We start from the raw sequence: 15037 nt of genomic DNA, 5'->3' as shown, positions 1-15037 counted from the left end.
AATCACCAAGACAAAGTCCTGACTCGTGACCTTGACAAGCAGTTGCCTGACCAACGGATCACTGTGCGTCTCACTGGAGGAACTAGCCATTCATGATGTTCACCTCTTCTGCCTCGCTACTGAAGAGGTTCCAGCAGATTTTTTTTTAGATATTATTAGTCAGCAGGGGTTTTTTTTGTCAGTGAAATGGGGAAATGTGAGTTTCCTGTTAAAATGCATCAAATTTCTATTTCTAGTAAAACAGGTCCAGTGTTGGTAAGTTGAAAATGTTACCTAGTTTGACTGTGTGACTAGTTTGAGGTGTGGTCAGGACACACGTGGATTCTCGGTACAAATACATTCATTCAAATCAGAAAAAGTCATTTTTGTTCGTTTTTTTAATAAAATAATTTGGGGGAAACAGTTTCCCCGCAGATACATCAGAGCATCAATAAGAACACTTGTGTCTGAGCCCACACGCAAAAGAAGACTTTGTTCATAATAAATTATTGGACGACAGTTCAGTTCTTCTCAAAGACATTGGTTCTGATGTTGGTCACTGGAGAGCAAAACATGTTTTAACCATCTGTGGCCAAGATCAGCACGGCACCAAAGATTCCCACGTTGTGTCCGATCAGCTTCATCTGGTTCCAGAACTCCACCTTGCGCGTGTTGTGCCAGTACCCAAAGTTTCCGTCGATCAGCAGGATAACCAGGGGCAGCACAGTGGCCAGAACCTGCGACGCCAGACGGATGTAGCAGCCGGAGAGGAAGGCCAAAGCCAGGACCCCAAACAGAACCTCCAGCAGCATCAACGACAGCTCCCCGCCCACGATGTGATTGAGGTAGGCCAGCCGGTCTTCTTTACTGTGCTGCAGCGAGTACACCTGGTGGGGGAGGACAGTACTGCAGTCACTCTGTCTAGCCAATGAAGCTTGAAGAGTTTTCCCTTCACAACTAGCATAAAAATATCTTGTATGAGTACCATGCAAATGAGGTAGACCCCCAGGAAGACCTGGCCCGTGGACTGCAGAGATCTGCTGCGGGACTTCTGGCGGTACACTTCTCCTGCCCCACTAGCTAGGATGAGGAATCCACCGATAATGGCCAGCGCTCTGGAATACATCCGGACCTGCCACAGACAAAGATGTCAGTTGTAGGAGATGACGCTCCCTCAGGTGTCTGCTCTCCAACCTTCAGCCAGTCGCCATAGTGAACCTGCCCTCCGACATACGTGGCGTAAGTACTGATGGCCAGCTGCAGCGCGGCCCCCATGGCAAACCACCTCCGCTTCACGCCGAATGACATGAAGCTTGCGCACAGCACCGCTGCGCCCATGTCCACATACAGGTACGGCACGTGGATGTCGGGTTTCCTGTCAAACACAAAGATCTGTATTTGCCCTGGACCAACACTGTCCTCCACCTTTAGCCTAGTCAATTGGAACACTGGACAACTACGTCAACCTTCTTCACAAACTGACTGAAAGCACATGAAAAACCATTATGCTCAAGAGAAAACGGCTCATTGACATCTATTAGTGCTTCATACATACATACTTTTGCAATAGTGTTTCAGAGCTGCGTTTTGATTTGAGACAGCTCACTTAAAAAAAAAAAAACATCAGCAGGAATAAGAACATTTAAGGCATGAAATGTGTACTGACAATATCAAAACAATAAGTTTCTTAATTATACTGTATACACTATGAAGACGTTTTATCGTCCGCTGGACCAAAGGTGGTGGTACAATGGAGACTAACGCTGGGCAGCCGCAGGAGCTCAGGGCAGGTTGGTACAAACTCCCCCGAGCTGCTTTGATTTGGGATAATGACAGGATGGATGGGGCGTGTGATCCCAGGACAAACCCACCGCAGACCGCAGCAACACACCCACTCGAGGAAACCACTGGACTCGCTCTGCACTGGGGGAAATCACTAGTGTATTTCAGAAGAGTCACGGATAGAGACGGCAAATACAGACCTTGAAATCAATCAGACAAATGTTTTGACAGAAAATTATGCCGTGCTGAAAGTTCTGATCCATGTTGAATTTTGAAACTAGTTTTGACAGACCAGACATGTCCAGATAGCCGACATGCTAACTCCGCTAGCGCCGCTACCGCAGCTTCCTTTACCTTTTTGAGTCGGCCCGCTCCGCGAACAGCATCAACATGCTGAAGCAGTTCCAGAAACCGAAGCGGGTCAAAATAAACGCCCCCATTTGGCTCAGAAAGCGCATCAATTGTTTCCTGCTTGGCGCTGCCATGACTCCGTAGCCGCCGGACAGAATCGTACTGCGACGGCTAGTTCCGGTTAATTGGCGCTTCAAACTAAAAGCACGCAACCTTTTGAAACTTGGTTCCAGAGCAGCATGAACGGACTCATGCTATTACTTTGAAGGCGTGTGAGAATTCAAAAGGGACGAGGATTTCTTTTTCAAATTTTCCTCTAATTTTGCCCGCACAAAACGAAGACGATTGAAGTTTGAGCAACTTAGAAATACGAGGATGATAGAACTCGGCTTGTGTTATGCTAATTTAGCCAACACGCGTGAACATTAATGCGGAACATTTTCATAAGTCGTTATTTTTGCCGGGGGTTCTGGATGCGACTACACTTTTAGGACAAACTACGTAACACAGCTTCCGGTTTCGTCAAAAATTGTCAAAATTATCTAACAGACAGGAAAAGCCATTGCAGGAAGTGTCTTACTGCTAGAATCACAATTTAAATCGCATCCATTTTATTTACGTCTCAAACACAATCAGCAAAATTGCATCATCGAATTGTACTTTACAAAAACACAATTAGCAAACACCGGTTTTACCACTCTTACTCCTCCTAAACGTAGATATATTTGACTTTTTTCTTGAATTTGTGCCGTGACATGTATTCTGCAAACAATGTGTAATAATTACACAAAAATATGATGGTAAATTATATAACGAAAATATTGCTTTAAAAAGAAATAAATAAAGACCACAAGAGAAATTTCATAAACTCTTTTCAAAGATAATAGAAAATACAAATTTTATATATAATTATAGCAGACAACCACTGGAGTTATTATGAATATATGAATGAATAAATTAATATATTATTAGAAAGTTAAATCAATTATTAAATCATAGTTTAGTGCTTAGTGCCTTAATAAATGGCAGCGGCAATTAAAAGTTGTAACTAAACTAAATCAACTAAAACTTGATAAAAATGAGAACTATAATGGGTAAGAAGCTGGAAATTAGACAAAATAATTTGAAAAGAAGGATATATAAAAAGACGTGCATTAGTCAAAAAAAGAAGAAATAACTACATATATTTTGAATTAAACAGGAATCATTATTTAGCAAGTCAGAAATGCTGTAATGAGCACTACTACAACATATGTATTTTAGAATTTAAAAAATCCTAATTTCCCCATATTCATTGTTCTTTAATATCCATAGATCTCCTATAGAATAGGTTGTGATGTGTTGTATATCACTTTATGAGTTATCATGTGAATATTTTATTTCCTTGATCATTGTGAACTTAAATGCAAAAGTAGTGAAGAGATCATGTGACCGGTAGCAACTTTCCATGGTAGTACTAATCCTCACTGACGTGCCTCGTCTTAATCCTGAGCAGATGATCTTAACCCAGATCCTGGAAAAGGCTTACAAGGTGAGTCTTGCCCAAGGTTTAGTGGAGAATCATTAGCTCCCGAGACCTACACAGTAGAAATGCAACCATCAGCCATTATCGCTGCGGCCGACCTTTCGTCCCCAATGCCGTTGTTTTCCTGGTCTGCAGTAGCTGAAGTTGTATCAGATGTTGACAGAGTTGACAGAAGATGTCAAAAAAGAACCACTTGTTCAGATTTAAAAAAAAGTTATTTTAGGTGAGACTGAGTCGAGAATTGGAGTTAGAGGTGGCGGTGAAGTGGAGATGCTCAGGTTTTCATCGGGGGTCAGTAGGAAGAACAACGTATCACAATGACTGCTCTGGTACAAGTTTGGAGACAAAGTTAGGGAGGTCAGACTCAGGTTTGGAAACAATGATAGCAGAAACAGAACATGTTGGACAAAGAGTTAGAAAGGGAAGTATTGGGCTAAGGAAGAAGTAGAAAACAACCTCTAGGGTTCATGGATTATTAAAGAACTGATTTTGAGCTGGTGTTGACCTCCTGGTTTTGATGTGGATCTTTGGTGTCCATTCCAACCATTACCATCCGGGGCAAGTGATCTCCTGCTTCCTGTTCAGAGGACCTGATTGTTTAATCTCATCAGCAGGGATTGGTGACATGGGGGATCAGCTGGGATGAGGAGCAGTAGGACATCGCAGATCAGTCCGAGAGAAGCAGCCACCAGGCCAGACGTTGGAGCTCAGTGGACGAGCTCTTAGAGAGCTGACCGTTTCTTCACTTGTTGGGAATCCCGCCATTCAACAGGTAAGGTTTTGGGAGTTTTTACGCAACTTGTCATATTCTGAATAATCTTTTTAGTTTAAGTGGTAATATTGTAGGCAGCCACTTTGCCCTTCATATGGTTCAAGGTGATTCCTTTATGAGTAACAATGTTGAGATCTGAGCTCCAGTCCAGCAGCGTTTTGACACAGTTAGATAACCTCAACAATCAAAGTTCACAAACAACAGAAAATATGACGTTAGCTCAAGGAACCCTCTGATCTTCTCCTCTGACAGCCAGGATGGCTCGGGATATGTCAGATAAAGAGATCCTCCAAATGGAGCTGGAGCAGCTGAAGAAGGAGGTCAACACACCGCGGACAGCGGTGAGTTGCTGCATGGTCTTCTCCCCACTTTAACGTCTTTATTTCCTTGAAACAAACCCAATATTGCCTCTGTTTCTCTGGCTAGGTGACAGCTAACTGCACAGAAACCATCTCATTCGTTGAGGGACTGGCACCCAATGACCCGCTGATCAAGGGAGTCCCAGATGACAAGAACCCCTACAAGGGAGACAAGGGGGGCTGTATAATAACATAGCAAAGTTCTTTTTTTAATGTGACTCTGGTGGGTCAACTGTACAGTAGACTGGAACCAAAGATCTGTGATGTCCTCAGTAGAGAAGCTGTTTGTAATTAAACATAAATAGCTGTTTGAAGCTTTGCCTCGACTCTTGCTATTGTCCCTTGACAGAGCCAATGCTTTTCATCTCTCTCAAAGCCAAAACAGAAAAGTCAGCATGACATTGAGCGCTGTGCTCGTGGGCCGTGGTGCAGCTTAGTTCAGGTCCTAATAGGATTTCTTCGTCGCAGCGGAGCATCCAACGCAAGCTGCTTCCCGAGTCCAAGTCGCTAAGCTAATTTGGTGGAAGGGTCCACCGCCAGCTCCACCAGGTGCTGGAATTCAATGAGCAATGGATGGACAGCACAAAAGTGGTAATAATATGTCAAATGAAGTCTGGGATCAAGTCCACGCCAGTTTTTCTAGGACAACGATCAAACACCCTGATGAAGATGACCTTGCTGGAGATTAGTCGTAAGGTGAAATCGGCAGATCAGAGGAGGAGAGCGGGTCAAACAGGTGATGATGACTAGTGATGGGCAAATGAGGCATCATAAAGTGTTCCGACACAATGACACACTGTGCTGATACTGTGTCACTGAATACTGACACCTGCTGGACATTGAAAATCCCTGCAGGCAACCTACTTGACAGACTGAACTGACACCGATTTGATGACCTACTGAACATAATAATATCATTTAAGTCTTTACATTCATTATTATTCCATATCTTTAAACAATGCGAAGATGTATCATAATGTGAAAAACGTGAAATGATGCTTGTGGACTCTTTGTCTCTTTTTTTATTCAGAAAAACACGTTTTTCCAACATTTTTTAATTTTCTAAATAAAATCATACTTTGAAATTCATTTGAATTAGAATGGAACAAGACAAGTCAAAAATCTAAGACAAACTGGGTAAAGATGGACATGAATCCCACACTGCAGACAACTTGCGTTTCCCATGGAGCTGCCCAAAGACATTCACATGGAGATTAGATTGTTTCGGCAGTTGCATCCTGTTGACAGATGCGCTTCCTTATAAACACAGTTCGGTGCATTTTTGACGAGTCAACACAGTCGCGTGATTGTCTTAAAGCGGTGTTGCGGGACCCATCACTAGTGACGACTGTCAGGGGTGATCTGCGACACAGGAGTCACATCTAGAGCGTAGGGGAGGCTCAGTGGGACAGAAGCGAGACCTGCCATGATGTTTGGGTCAGAGACCGTAGTCCTGACAAGAGGACAGGAAGCAGAGTTACAGTTGAAGATGCTCAGGTTTTCATTGGGAGTGACTAGGAAGGACACGACTAGAAACAAGTAGTGTTACAGTCAGGACCTTGTTGTGACTGGAGCAGTCAATGACATTCTGGAAATTTTCAATGAAGGTTGAATCTGTCTTCCAGCAGAGTTTTATTCAAATCTGCGTCTTGTGTCTTCCACCCCCATTTCACAATCTAAAATTGTTCAGAGCATCACGTCCCACTCCTCACTAAAGAAAATAATGAAAAATCCGAAGGAAGTGAAAACAATAAGCTCAGTCTTGAGAATTGATTTACCATTATGCTAAGGTGCAAGTGTTGCACCCCAACCCCTGCACTATCTACATTGATGTCAACATCCTGTTTCACAACACATTCTTGCACTTAAGCACTGGCTTGACCAGATCTTTACCGATCACCTTCCCATGTTCTGCACAGTAGAATAATTTCAGGCTATAAAAAGTCCAACTTGTAGTCCAGGGTGTTGTGTGAGTGGGAAATACCCGTCCTGATCTGACATCCAAACACCTGTGTTCTCAACACACAGTTACATGTGTAACTCTTCCTCACAAAGTGCCAACATGCTGGTGTTCTTGATCTTTCTCTGGGGACCTTCGAATGCTTTGCCAGGATGATTCTGAGAGATTCTGATGACCATCCCACTCATGACACCACTTTGGTCGGTGTCAGCAATTTCACACTGAGACAAGAGGAGACATGTTGCACTCCACTTTTAAATCACCTATTAACTGGTCTGATACATGGCTCCATGCTTGACTCTGATATTACATTTCTCAAATGTGTGGAATTAAATGCATTGGTGAAAATGGGTCACATGTTGTTGTTGTGGTGGACTTCATCTCCTGTGTAACGATAAATCTATAACACAAATTCAAGTAAAAGTGGAGTACAAAGTCTGTGTAAGCAGCATGAAATAACATGTCACCAAGTGTGAAAGTGATAGGAGTCGATGCTGGTGCACACACCTGGTTTATTTGAGATTTGAAATATAAACATGTTAAGCCACGATGACTTGTAAAAACTGACTCATACGAGGTTCAGCTGTAAGGAACACACACAGCATGACCAGAAGTGTTGTTTATCTAAATTGTCTTATCAGATAAGGTAATTGGGCGTGTAAGTGTCCTGATAAGGAGGCGGCTGAAAAACAAAACCTGTCGCAACTCCAACATAATTTAGATTAAGCTGTGAACGCAAGGGCAGCTGAACATAGATGGTGAAGCTACCAGCCAGACCCATTCTGATTCCACTAAATAACCCGACTTGACATAGCTATCTTTATTGCCGGTCATTATAGAGGCAGTCTTACATCAAACCGCCCTTCACCACTGACCTTTGACACCTGCCTATAAAAGGTTCCATCAGTGGAGGAATAGTCAGAATATTGGTCAGACAGAGAAGCGATAGTAAGCATTGGTCGGTGGCTTGAGCACGATGTGGCTGCTGCTTTTCATAGTCTGGTTGGTGCTGTGGGCTGCTGGCTCATACTGGTACCTGTTTGGGAAGCCAAGTCCGTTCTCACTGGAGTCAGTGAGACCTCCAGGACCTCGTGAATTTGATCAGAAGAAGCGAGACAAAGTCATCAAACAAGGTAAATTCAACAATGATGTCAGACTTAGCTTTCTTTATTTACATTTATTTGGTATTTATTTTCACTCTTCTTTTTGGAATCTATTTTGTAGTCAGGAAATTTGACCTTCTGTGAATATTCTGTGGGATTTTGTGTGTTATTTTGTGATTTTTTTTTGTTGTTTTTTTGTAGACTTGAAAATGAAAATATATTTTTACACGACAGATCACATGATTGTATGCATGACTGTATAGATATGGATTGTTGATACAAACGCTACTTTTTTGCGAAAACATAAAAAAATAAATAAATCATTGAATGCATCAATTTATCTTTGAAAGCAAGTGAAAGTGCTTTGTAATTATAAAATCTATCTGAATTATAATTCTAATGCAAAATGTAATTAAATGTTATTAAATCACATGATCTTTTGTTTCTTCCTTCACTGTTTTCTTTGCTGTTTTAAGAAGAGTACCATCCTTTATGGTTTTACATGCATTAGTTGATATAGCAACCGTTTCAATGTCTGTCTATGACCTCAAACCAGAAGACACGAAGAAGCCTGGTTCTATGTAGCATATTGATAAAATGCACACTTTATGCAGACACTAACCTAGTAATGAAGTTGTCAAAACTAGATAAGACACTATCATACAAAATGCCTGTTGCTCTTCCTCTGTGTGTGTTATCTTAATTCCAATATCTTGCTTGCGATAACAGTTTCAAAAGTAGTTCAGCAACAAGAGCTGTATGTAAAGCAACCTTTGGACTGAAGATGGTGTTGGTTTCGTAACAACTTATCACAGTGATAAGCAACGAAACCCGCTGATGTAACGCGTGACCGACTTTCTTTCCCTCTGTCCAGGTTTCACTGTCGACAAAGTGCCCCAGAACCTCGATGTCATCGTCATTGGCAGCGGTATCGGTGGCCTAGCGGCTGGGGCGACTCTGGCCAAGGCCGGGAAGAAAGTTCTGATTCTGGAGCAACATGACCAAGCTGGTGGCTGCTGCCACACCTACATCGAGAAAGGCTTTGAGTTTGATGTTGGTAAGATGGCGTCTACAGTCAGAATTATGTCGGGGATATTCAGCGTCTGAACATTTATAACAGTCATCAAAAGCATGGCAAAACCAAACTATTTTCCTTCAAAGTTATTGTCTTCCTTTCGCATCAGGCCTTCACTACATTGGCCAGGTCCACGAAAACAGCCTGCTGAGGATTATCTTCGACCAGATCTCCGAGGGCCAGCTGGAGTTCCAGGAGTTGAACCAGCACTTTGACACCATACAGATAGGCACTGGCGACACCAAGCGCGAGTACACAATCTTCTCTGGCAAGACTGAGATGAAAGCCCACCTGCTGAAGCAGTTTCCAGATGACACGGAGGCAATCGAGACCTTCTTCAAAATCATGAAGGTACTGTAGGTGCAATATTTGTCCCTTAGACGACGTTGCTCTTCACTCCCTCACCCCGCTCTTGCTGTGTCAACAGATTTCAGCCAAGAAGACGCACTACTTGGCGACCCTGAAGTTGATCCCCCAGTGGCTCTCCTTGTTCTTGTTGAAGTCAGGTGTGGCTGATTTGGTCTCCCCAGTCTTCCGTCTCTCTGGGACTTGTGCCACAGACCTTGTGAGCACTTTGACCAGTAACAAGGATCTGCACGTCATCTTTTCTTACCTCTTCTATGGTGGGTTCTCTCACATGTCTAAGAAGTAGAACTTCAAGTGAATCTCTTGCACGTCTCTGATCCCTCTACTGGCTCAGGTGTTCCTCCAAACGACTCCAGCGTTCTGATCAATGCCCTCCTGGTGCATCACTACAAACGAGGTGCCTACTACCCTAAAGGTGGCGCCAGTGAGATTGCGTTCCATATCATACGCACCATCCACAAGTATGGCGGCAACTGTCTGGTGCGAGCTCCTGTCTCTCAGATCCTGGTGAACGAGCAAGGGGCTGCTTATGGTGAGAATGGAGGTCCTGGTCCAGGTCAGAAGCAGCAGATATAGTTCAACGTTCTGCTCATCCCGCGACAGGTGTGAAGGTGAGAAAGGGTCAAGAGGAGGTGGAGATCCGAGCTCCAACCATTGTTTCGAACTGTGGCATCTTCACCACCTTCCAGAAACTTCTCCCCGCGGAGATTCAAGTCAAACCAGGTGACCGTTGTCAAGAAACCTTCTTTGTGGCAAAATCTTTTTTGACAATTTCATTTTATCGTATCAGAAATTCGACAGAGGTTGAGCATGATGAAACATGGCAGAGGATCGTTCTTGGTTTTCTCCGGTTTCGATGGAACGGCTGAAGATTTAGGTCTTGTCTCCACCAACTTCTGGTTGTTTAAAAACAACGACATGGACAAATCGTAAGTATTTATTTTTTATTTTTTGTTATAATATTCAGTGACCCTGGACTTGAGAAATGAAAACTATTATATCTCTATTTATTAAATATATGTGTAATACTAACATGTCATATTAACATTAACATGTTCATATTTAATATCACATGTAATATAATGCTTTATACTACATTATTTATAAGCAATTAATCCCGTTATTTGCGTCTATAAATTGTTTTTTGTTGTTGTTATTTTTCCTCCACTTCTGGTAAACCACCAGAGGGTGCTGTTGTCCGAGAAGTAAAACCCCTGACCTCCGAGTGAACCTGCCATGAGGACATGAGGATGGTTTCTTCCAAACACACTGTAGATCTACTGCTGAACGTCTCCTCTTTTGTTCGATCTTTCAATCAGGATGGACCAATTCTTTGCCATGAGCAAAGACGAAGCACCGGACAACATTCCCATGATGTTCATCACCATCCCATCCTCCAAAGACCCAGAAGCCAAAATCAGACACCCAGGTAGAGAGCAATATTTGATCAAATCAAAGGTATATTTTGTGTATCACTCTGTTCCTGCAGGCAAATCCTGCATGACGATTCTGACCATGGTGAAGTACGAGTGGTTCGAGGAGTGGAAGGACACCACTGTGCGTAAAAGAGGCAGCGACTATCAGGACTACAAGATGCGGTTTGCCAGAAACCTCTTTGACTGGGCCTGCACCCTCTTCCCCAAAATCAAAGACAAGGTAGAATCCCCTGCCCAGAACATGACACACCAGTGGACGTTTTCAAATCCGTGTGTTGCCCTCCCAGCTGGTCTTCCAGGACGTGGCCACGCCCCTCACCAACATGCACTACTTGGGCGCGCAGCGTGGGGCCATGTACTCAGCAGAGCATAATCTGGAGCGCTTTCAGGCCGAAGCTGTTGCCAGGAACAGGTGCAATACTCCTGTGAAGAACCTCTTCATGTCAGGTGCGGTGTCTTCCCATTCATTTGTTAGTGACTTGGCTCACCTCTGGCAGTGGCATGTCATCAATATTCACAGTTAATGAAGAAATCATCAGGATGTCCCAAACAAACAAGCAAAAACTGATCCTAACTATATTCAATTTAGTGGCATGCATTTGCTCCAACACAAGGAGGAGCAATTGCTCAGTCATTTGTCAGCCAGCTAGAATTTGGCACCAGCATTTTCCCATGTGGAAGGAGCGGTGCAACACACCAACGTGGATGATGATTTAGAGGGAGTGAGTGACCCCAGACTCATGGTTGTGGTTCTGCCGGGCCTCTTCCAGGTCAGGACGTATTCAGCTGTGGCATTGCCGGAGCGCTGCACGGAGGAATCCTTTGCGCCTCGGCTGTGTTGGATCGCATTGTCTACATTGACTTGCTGCTCATAAAGAAGAAGCTGAAGAGGAGAAAGGCCCAGGAACTGGCCAGACTCACCCAGAAGAAAGTGCAGTGAGTCTGCTCTTCACTGTCACCTATGGAATTAATGTGCATTTGACTGTAATATCTTACCATAGACAAATCCCCCGTATCCCAGTTATTTAATCAACCTCTCACGGAGTATGTCTTGTTTGGAAGAACTACACTGTATTTTCTGCCACATTTCAAATGAAAGTGAAAACAACATAATGCACCAACCTTCATCCAACAAGGCTTCCCGGCCATGTGCAAAGTTTATGTACTCTTTGTTAGAATGGAAAACAAATAGGAGTATTATAAATTGTTCTCATTGCAAGAAAAAAAAAAAAGACTTTTCTTACCTTGGTTTTCTGTTTGAAGTTGTAAATATTCTTCAAGTGCTTAAAACTGTCTTTTCGTAATCTTCTGGTTGAAGGTTTTTCCCTTTCGTCTTTTTATTTATTTGTCTTGTAAAATGTGTGTCATTCAGTGTTAAAACTGAAGTGTGATCTGAATAAAGAAAATCAACTTCATGTATTTGTCTTTGGCATATATTCCACTTGTGTATTTGTCTAGAATTAAAAGTGTCACGGAGAGATGCAATCTCTTCAAGTTTAGTGAAAATCAAAATATTTCTGGTTTTCATTGAATTAAATTTTTTTTTTTTAATAATCCAATCACATTGACAATGATGGATGACGGGATTGTGATCCTCTTCGTCTCATACATGTTTGCATCGTACATGTGTTTCTCTCTCTTAAAATATGCTTTAACTACTGATCCTCAATATATATATATATATATATATATATATAGTATATATATATATATATATATATATATATATATATATATATATATATATAGTATATATATATATATATATATATATATATATATATATATATATATATATATATATATATATATATATATATATATATATATATATATATATATATATATATATATGGTATATATATATATGTGTGTGTGTGCCCTGCAATTGCAGCTATGGAGTGAAAATAATGGTTTTGGTTTGGGCCCAATGATGACAAGTTGTATGTGGGTTGACAAATCCCCAGTTGGTTTCAGCTCACGCCCGTGTTGTCGTGACCTGGTGTCTCACCTTGCTGCTGTTTGGTTAACGGGCAGAATCAAAGGTGTAAGGAGGAAACCTCAGACTTCCTGCAGTAAGTGAACATTTCCTCAGTAAACGTTGGGCAGATTAGCTGAGGGGACGAGTGACTGTGGGGATCCGAGTGGATGAATGCGCCCTCTGTCCAGTCAGAGACGCTGATGTGCCAGACCCTCGCTCAGGTCCTCAGTCTCTGCCTCCATAACGCTGCCGCTCAGTCGACCCGAGTTCTCACGCTGCTGCAGCTGCGAGCTCAGGTGAGTTGCTTTGGTGATGTTCCATCTCTGAGCCTGTGAAGTGAAGTTTGGATGGATCTAATCTGTTGTGTTTTTGTTGGGGCAAAATGATAATCTGCCTTTAGTGGTAGGTTTTAGCCTCTCAATTCTGTCTTCCATTAATAGAAGCTGTTAAAAAACATTTAAAATGTCATGTTTTTGCACCATTGCGAAAATCTCAATTATATTTTTGTCCTTTGAACACATTGTGAACGGCAAAGCTCCTTCTTCCTGCATTTCCAGTCAGGGGTTGTCCAAGTCACAGCCTTCACCCTGACCTCATCTTGTGAGATGTCAAGGTCAACCATCCTCCTTGAATCCTACTTTATCACATCCATGAACCGCAGTGGTGGTCTTCCTCTCCTCCCTTTGGCTGGTGCTTCTATTTCAAACACCCTTTTGTCCAGCATGTTCCCTGCCTCCCTTCTCCAGGAGTCCAGACCATCTTCTTAACTTTGACTCAAAACTGTTCTCCTTAATGCATCACTCTGATATAGTTGTTTCCAATATATACTGTAAAAAAGATAAATTAAGATAACTTAAATTTTCAAGGCAATGCTTTACAGTACCATTGTTTAATTGTGTCAACGACGTATTCTTTCTTTTTCTCAAGTGACATGGCCTTGTTGTACCAATTACATTTCTGCACCGTACACGCTGTGGACAATCCGAAACAGTTTCCATGAAGACATGTTGAAATGTCTCAGAAGTGTAGCTTTTGGATATGAGATATCGAGAGCACACCCAAGTGCTGATGGAGGATCTGGCACATCCTCCAGGACAATGGTCTCCTCCAAAGTCACAGATATGCTCTGCACCTTCACCATGAAGCTCCACTCCTGTGACCACACTGCTGACCAGGCGGGAACACAGGGCCCTGCTATGTACAGTGGGAAACCCAGTAGATCAAATTCAGAACTGCATTATGGGAATTTCCAATTTTGTTGTGTCAACTGTTTTACTGTTAAGAGGTTAGAATTTAATTTTCTAGTTCAGTCTATTAAGAATTCTAACTCTGTTGAAAAGATTGTGGTTGTCTGTAGCCTTGTTTGTCACCGAGTCATCTTAATCTCTGCCACTTCAAACTGCTGTCTTTGTGTCAGAGCTACTGTTCCTTAACCACCCATCAAGACCACTCTTCTGTAACAGATCACTCCTGACAGTTGACTCCACCTCTTCCGCCCTGTCAGCACTCCCCTCTTCACCTCTTTTTGACTCTCACGATAGATCACTACATCATGAGCAAACCTCATGGTCCATGGCGACTCCTCCCTAACCTCATCTGTCAGTCTGTCCATCACTATAACAAACCAAACAGCCATGAGAATTCAGATGATATAAACACAGTTGGCTTGGATGTCCAGGTCTTTGTAGAGAAATGTTTTTGTTTTGCCTGATTTAGTGCCGTTTCCTCCATTGTCATCTTCATGCATCATTAGCATTTGTGAACTGCATTTGTGACTTTCAGGCCCAAATAAAATTCTGAAAACCGTGTTTGCTTTACCTCTCAATAACATTCATAGTTCATCTTGGGGAGGGTATTTACTGTATCCATGCCAAGGCTCTCCCCTGGACTTCAGCCCATCTAGCACTATAAGGCTTAATCTTAATAAAATAATTCAGGTTGGATGCGCTTCAGTGATGAGTGAACTCTTTGCTGCATTTTTGTGCTGATGTCCTTTTATGAGTTTAAATTAGTGCATCAGTGGAATTGTACTTGGTGAAACATTGCAGAAAACCGTCTTGTCTTTGATCCTGGCCCATCACCGTCAGCTCATGTCCTATTCCATTCGACTTTGGACAAGAAGTTTGAACCTTTCTAACAGTCAGAAGCACCAGTCACTGGCCCATAGCCAACTGAATGACAATGTGGTGACACGTTTTTGGGACAAAGATTTGTTCCCTCTTTAAACACGACAGAAAGCGAGTGCTTCGTGTTTCCAGGCGTCTCCCACATGTTTAGACAAGCTGGAGCAGCAGAGGAGGCCCAGCAGCTCTCAGTTGTTCTCTGTCCGGCGTCCATAAGTCACATGA

At 42.6% G+C, this 15037-nt stretch overlaps 3 protein-coding genes across 4 annotated transcripts; 2 read left to right on the top strand and 1 right to left on the bottom strand.

Moving 5' to 3' along the window:
* Positions 1-373: 373 nt before the first annotated feature.
* tmem101 (transmembrane protein 101) lies at positions 374-2270 on the bottom strand. Its single transcript, XM_053854710.1, has 4 exons — positions 2116-2270; positions 1174-1354; positions 965-1111; positions 374-866 (listed from the first exon to the last, which is right to left on the bottom strand). Exons 1-4 carry the CDS (start codon positions 2244-2246, stop codon positions 558-560), a joined length of 768 nt encoding a protein of 255 aa, XP_053710685.1. The 5' UTR covers positions 2247-2270; the 3' UTR covers positions 374-557.
* A 1970-nt stretch (positions 2271-4240) lies between these two features.
* On the top strand, positions 4241-5082 carry gngt2b (guanine nucleotide binding protein (G protein), gamma transducing activity polypeptide 2b). 2 transcript variants are annotated; one of them, XM_053847332.1, is made up of 3 exons: positions 4241-4409; positions 4662-4750; positions 4836-5082. In XM_053847332.1, exons 2-3 carry the CDS (start codon positions 4667-4669, stop codon positions 4962-4964), a joined length of 213 nt encoding a protein of 70 aa, XP_053703307.1. In that variant the 5' UTR covers positions 4241-4409; positions 4662-4666; the 3' UTR covers positions 4965-5082. The 2 variants fall into 2 exon arrangements, with proteins under 2 accessions (XP_053703307.1, XP_053703315.1); XM_053847340.1 differs by having other exon boundaries at positions 4250-4409; positions 4666-4750.
* Positions 5083-6138: 1056 nt separating this feature from the next.
* si:ch1073-13h15.3 (inactive all-trans-retinol 13,14-reductase) lies at positions 6139-11714 on the top strand. The gene is made up of 11 exons (XM_053848438.1): positions 6139-7861; positions 8706-8888; positions 9016-9257; positions 9334-9529; positions 9607-9804; positions 9876-9995; positions 10063-10201; positions 10592-10701; positions 10762-10928; positions 10996-11155; positions 11479-11714. Exons 1-11 carry the CDS (start codon positions 7705-7707, stop codon positions 11646-11648), a joined length of 1842 nt encoding a protein of 613 aa, XP_053704413.1. The 5' UTR covers positions 6139-7704; the 3' UTR covers positions 11649-11714.
* Positions 11715-15037: the final 3323 nt, after the last annotated feature.

Source organism: Synchiropus splendidus, chromosome 1, assembly GCF_027744825.2.
Source record: "Synchiropus splendidus isolate RoL2022-P1 chromosome 1, RoL_Sspl_1.0, whole genome shotgun sequence".
NCBI classification, from domain to species: Eukaryota; Metazoa; Chordata; class Actinopteri; order Syngnathiformes; family Callionymidae; genus Synchiropus; species Synchiropus splendidus.
The sequence above is the reverse complement of the archived record's forward strand: the minus strand, read 5'-3'. Positions and strand labels throughout refer to the sequence as shown.

Bases quoted from the DNA above. Each gene is read 5' to 3' on its own strand.
- tmem101 (XM_053854710.1), bottom strand. From the start codon at position 2,246: ATGGCAGCGCCAAGCAGGAAACAATTGATGCGCTTTCTGAGCCAAATG. The intron at 1,112-1,173 runs GTTGGAGAGCAG...TGTCTGTGGCAG, and splicing joins ACTATGGCGACTGGCTGAAG to GTCCGGATGTATTCCAGAGC. The intron at 867-964 runs GTACTCATACAA...CTCCCCCACCAG, and splicing joins GGGTCTACCTCATTTGCATG to GTGTACTCGCTGCAGCACAG.
- gngt2b (XM_053847332.1), top strand. From the start codon at position 4,667: ATGGCTCGGGATATGTCAGATAAAGAGATCCTCCAAATGGAGCTGGAG. The intron at 4,751-4,835 runs GTGAGTTGCTGC...TTCTCTGGCTAG, and splicing joins TCAACACACCGCGGACAGCG to GTGACAGCTAACTGCACAGA.
- si:ch1073-13h15.3 (XM_053848438.1), top strand. From the start codon at position 7,705: ATGTGGCTGCTGCTTTTCATAGTCTGGTTGGTGCTGTGGGCTGCTGGC. The intron at 10,929-10,995 runs GTAGAATCCCCT...TTGCCCTCCCAG, and splicing joins TCCCCAAAATCAAAGACAAG to CTGGTCTTCCAGGACGTGGC. The intron at 11,156-11,478 runs GTGCGGTGTCTT...GGCCTCTTCCAG, and splicing joins GAAGAACCTCTTCATGTCAG to GTCAGGACGTATTCAGCTGT.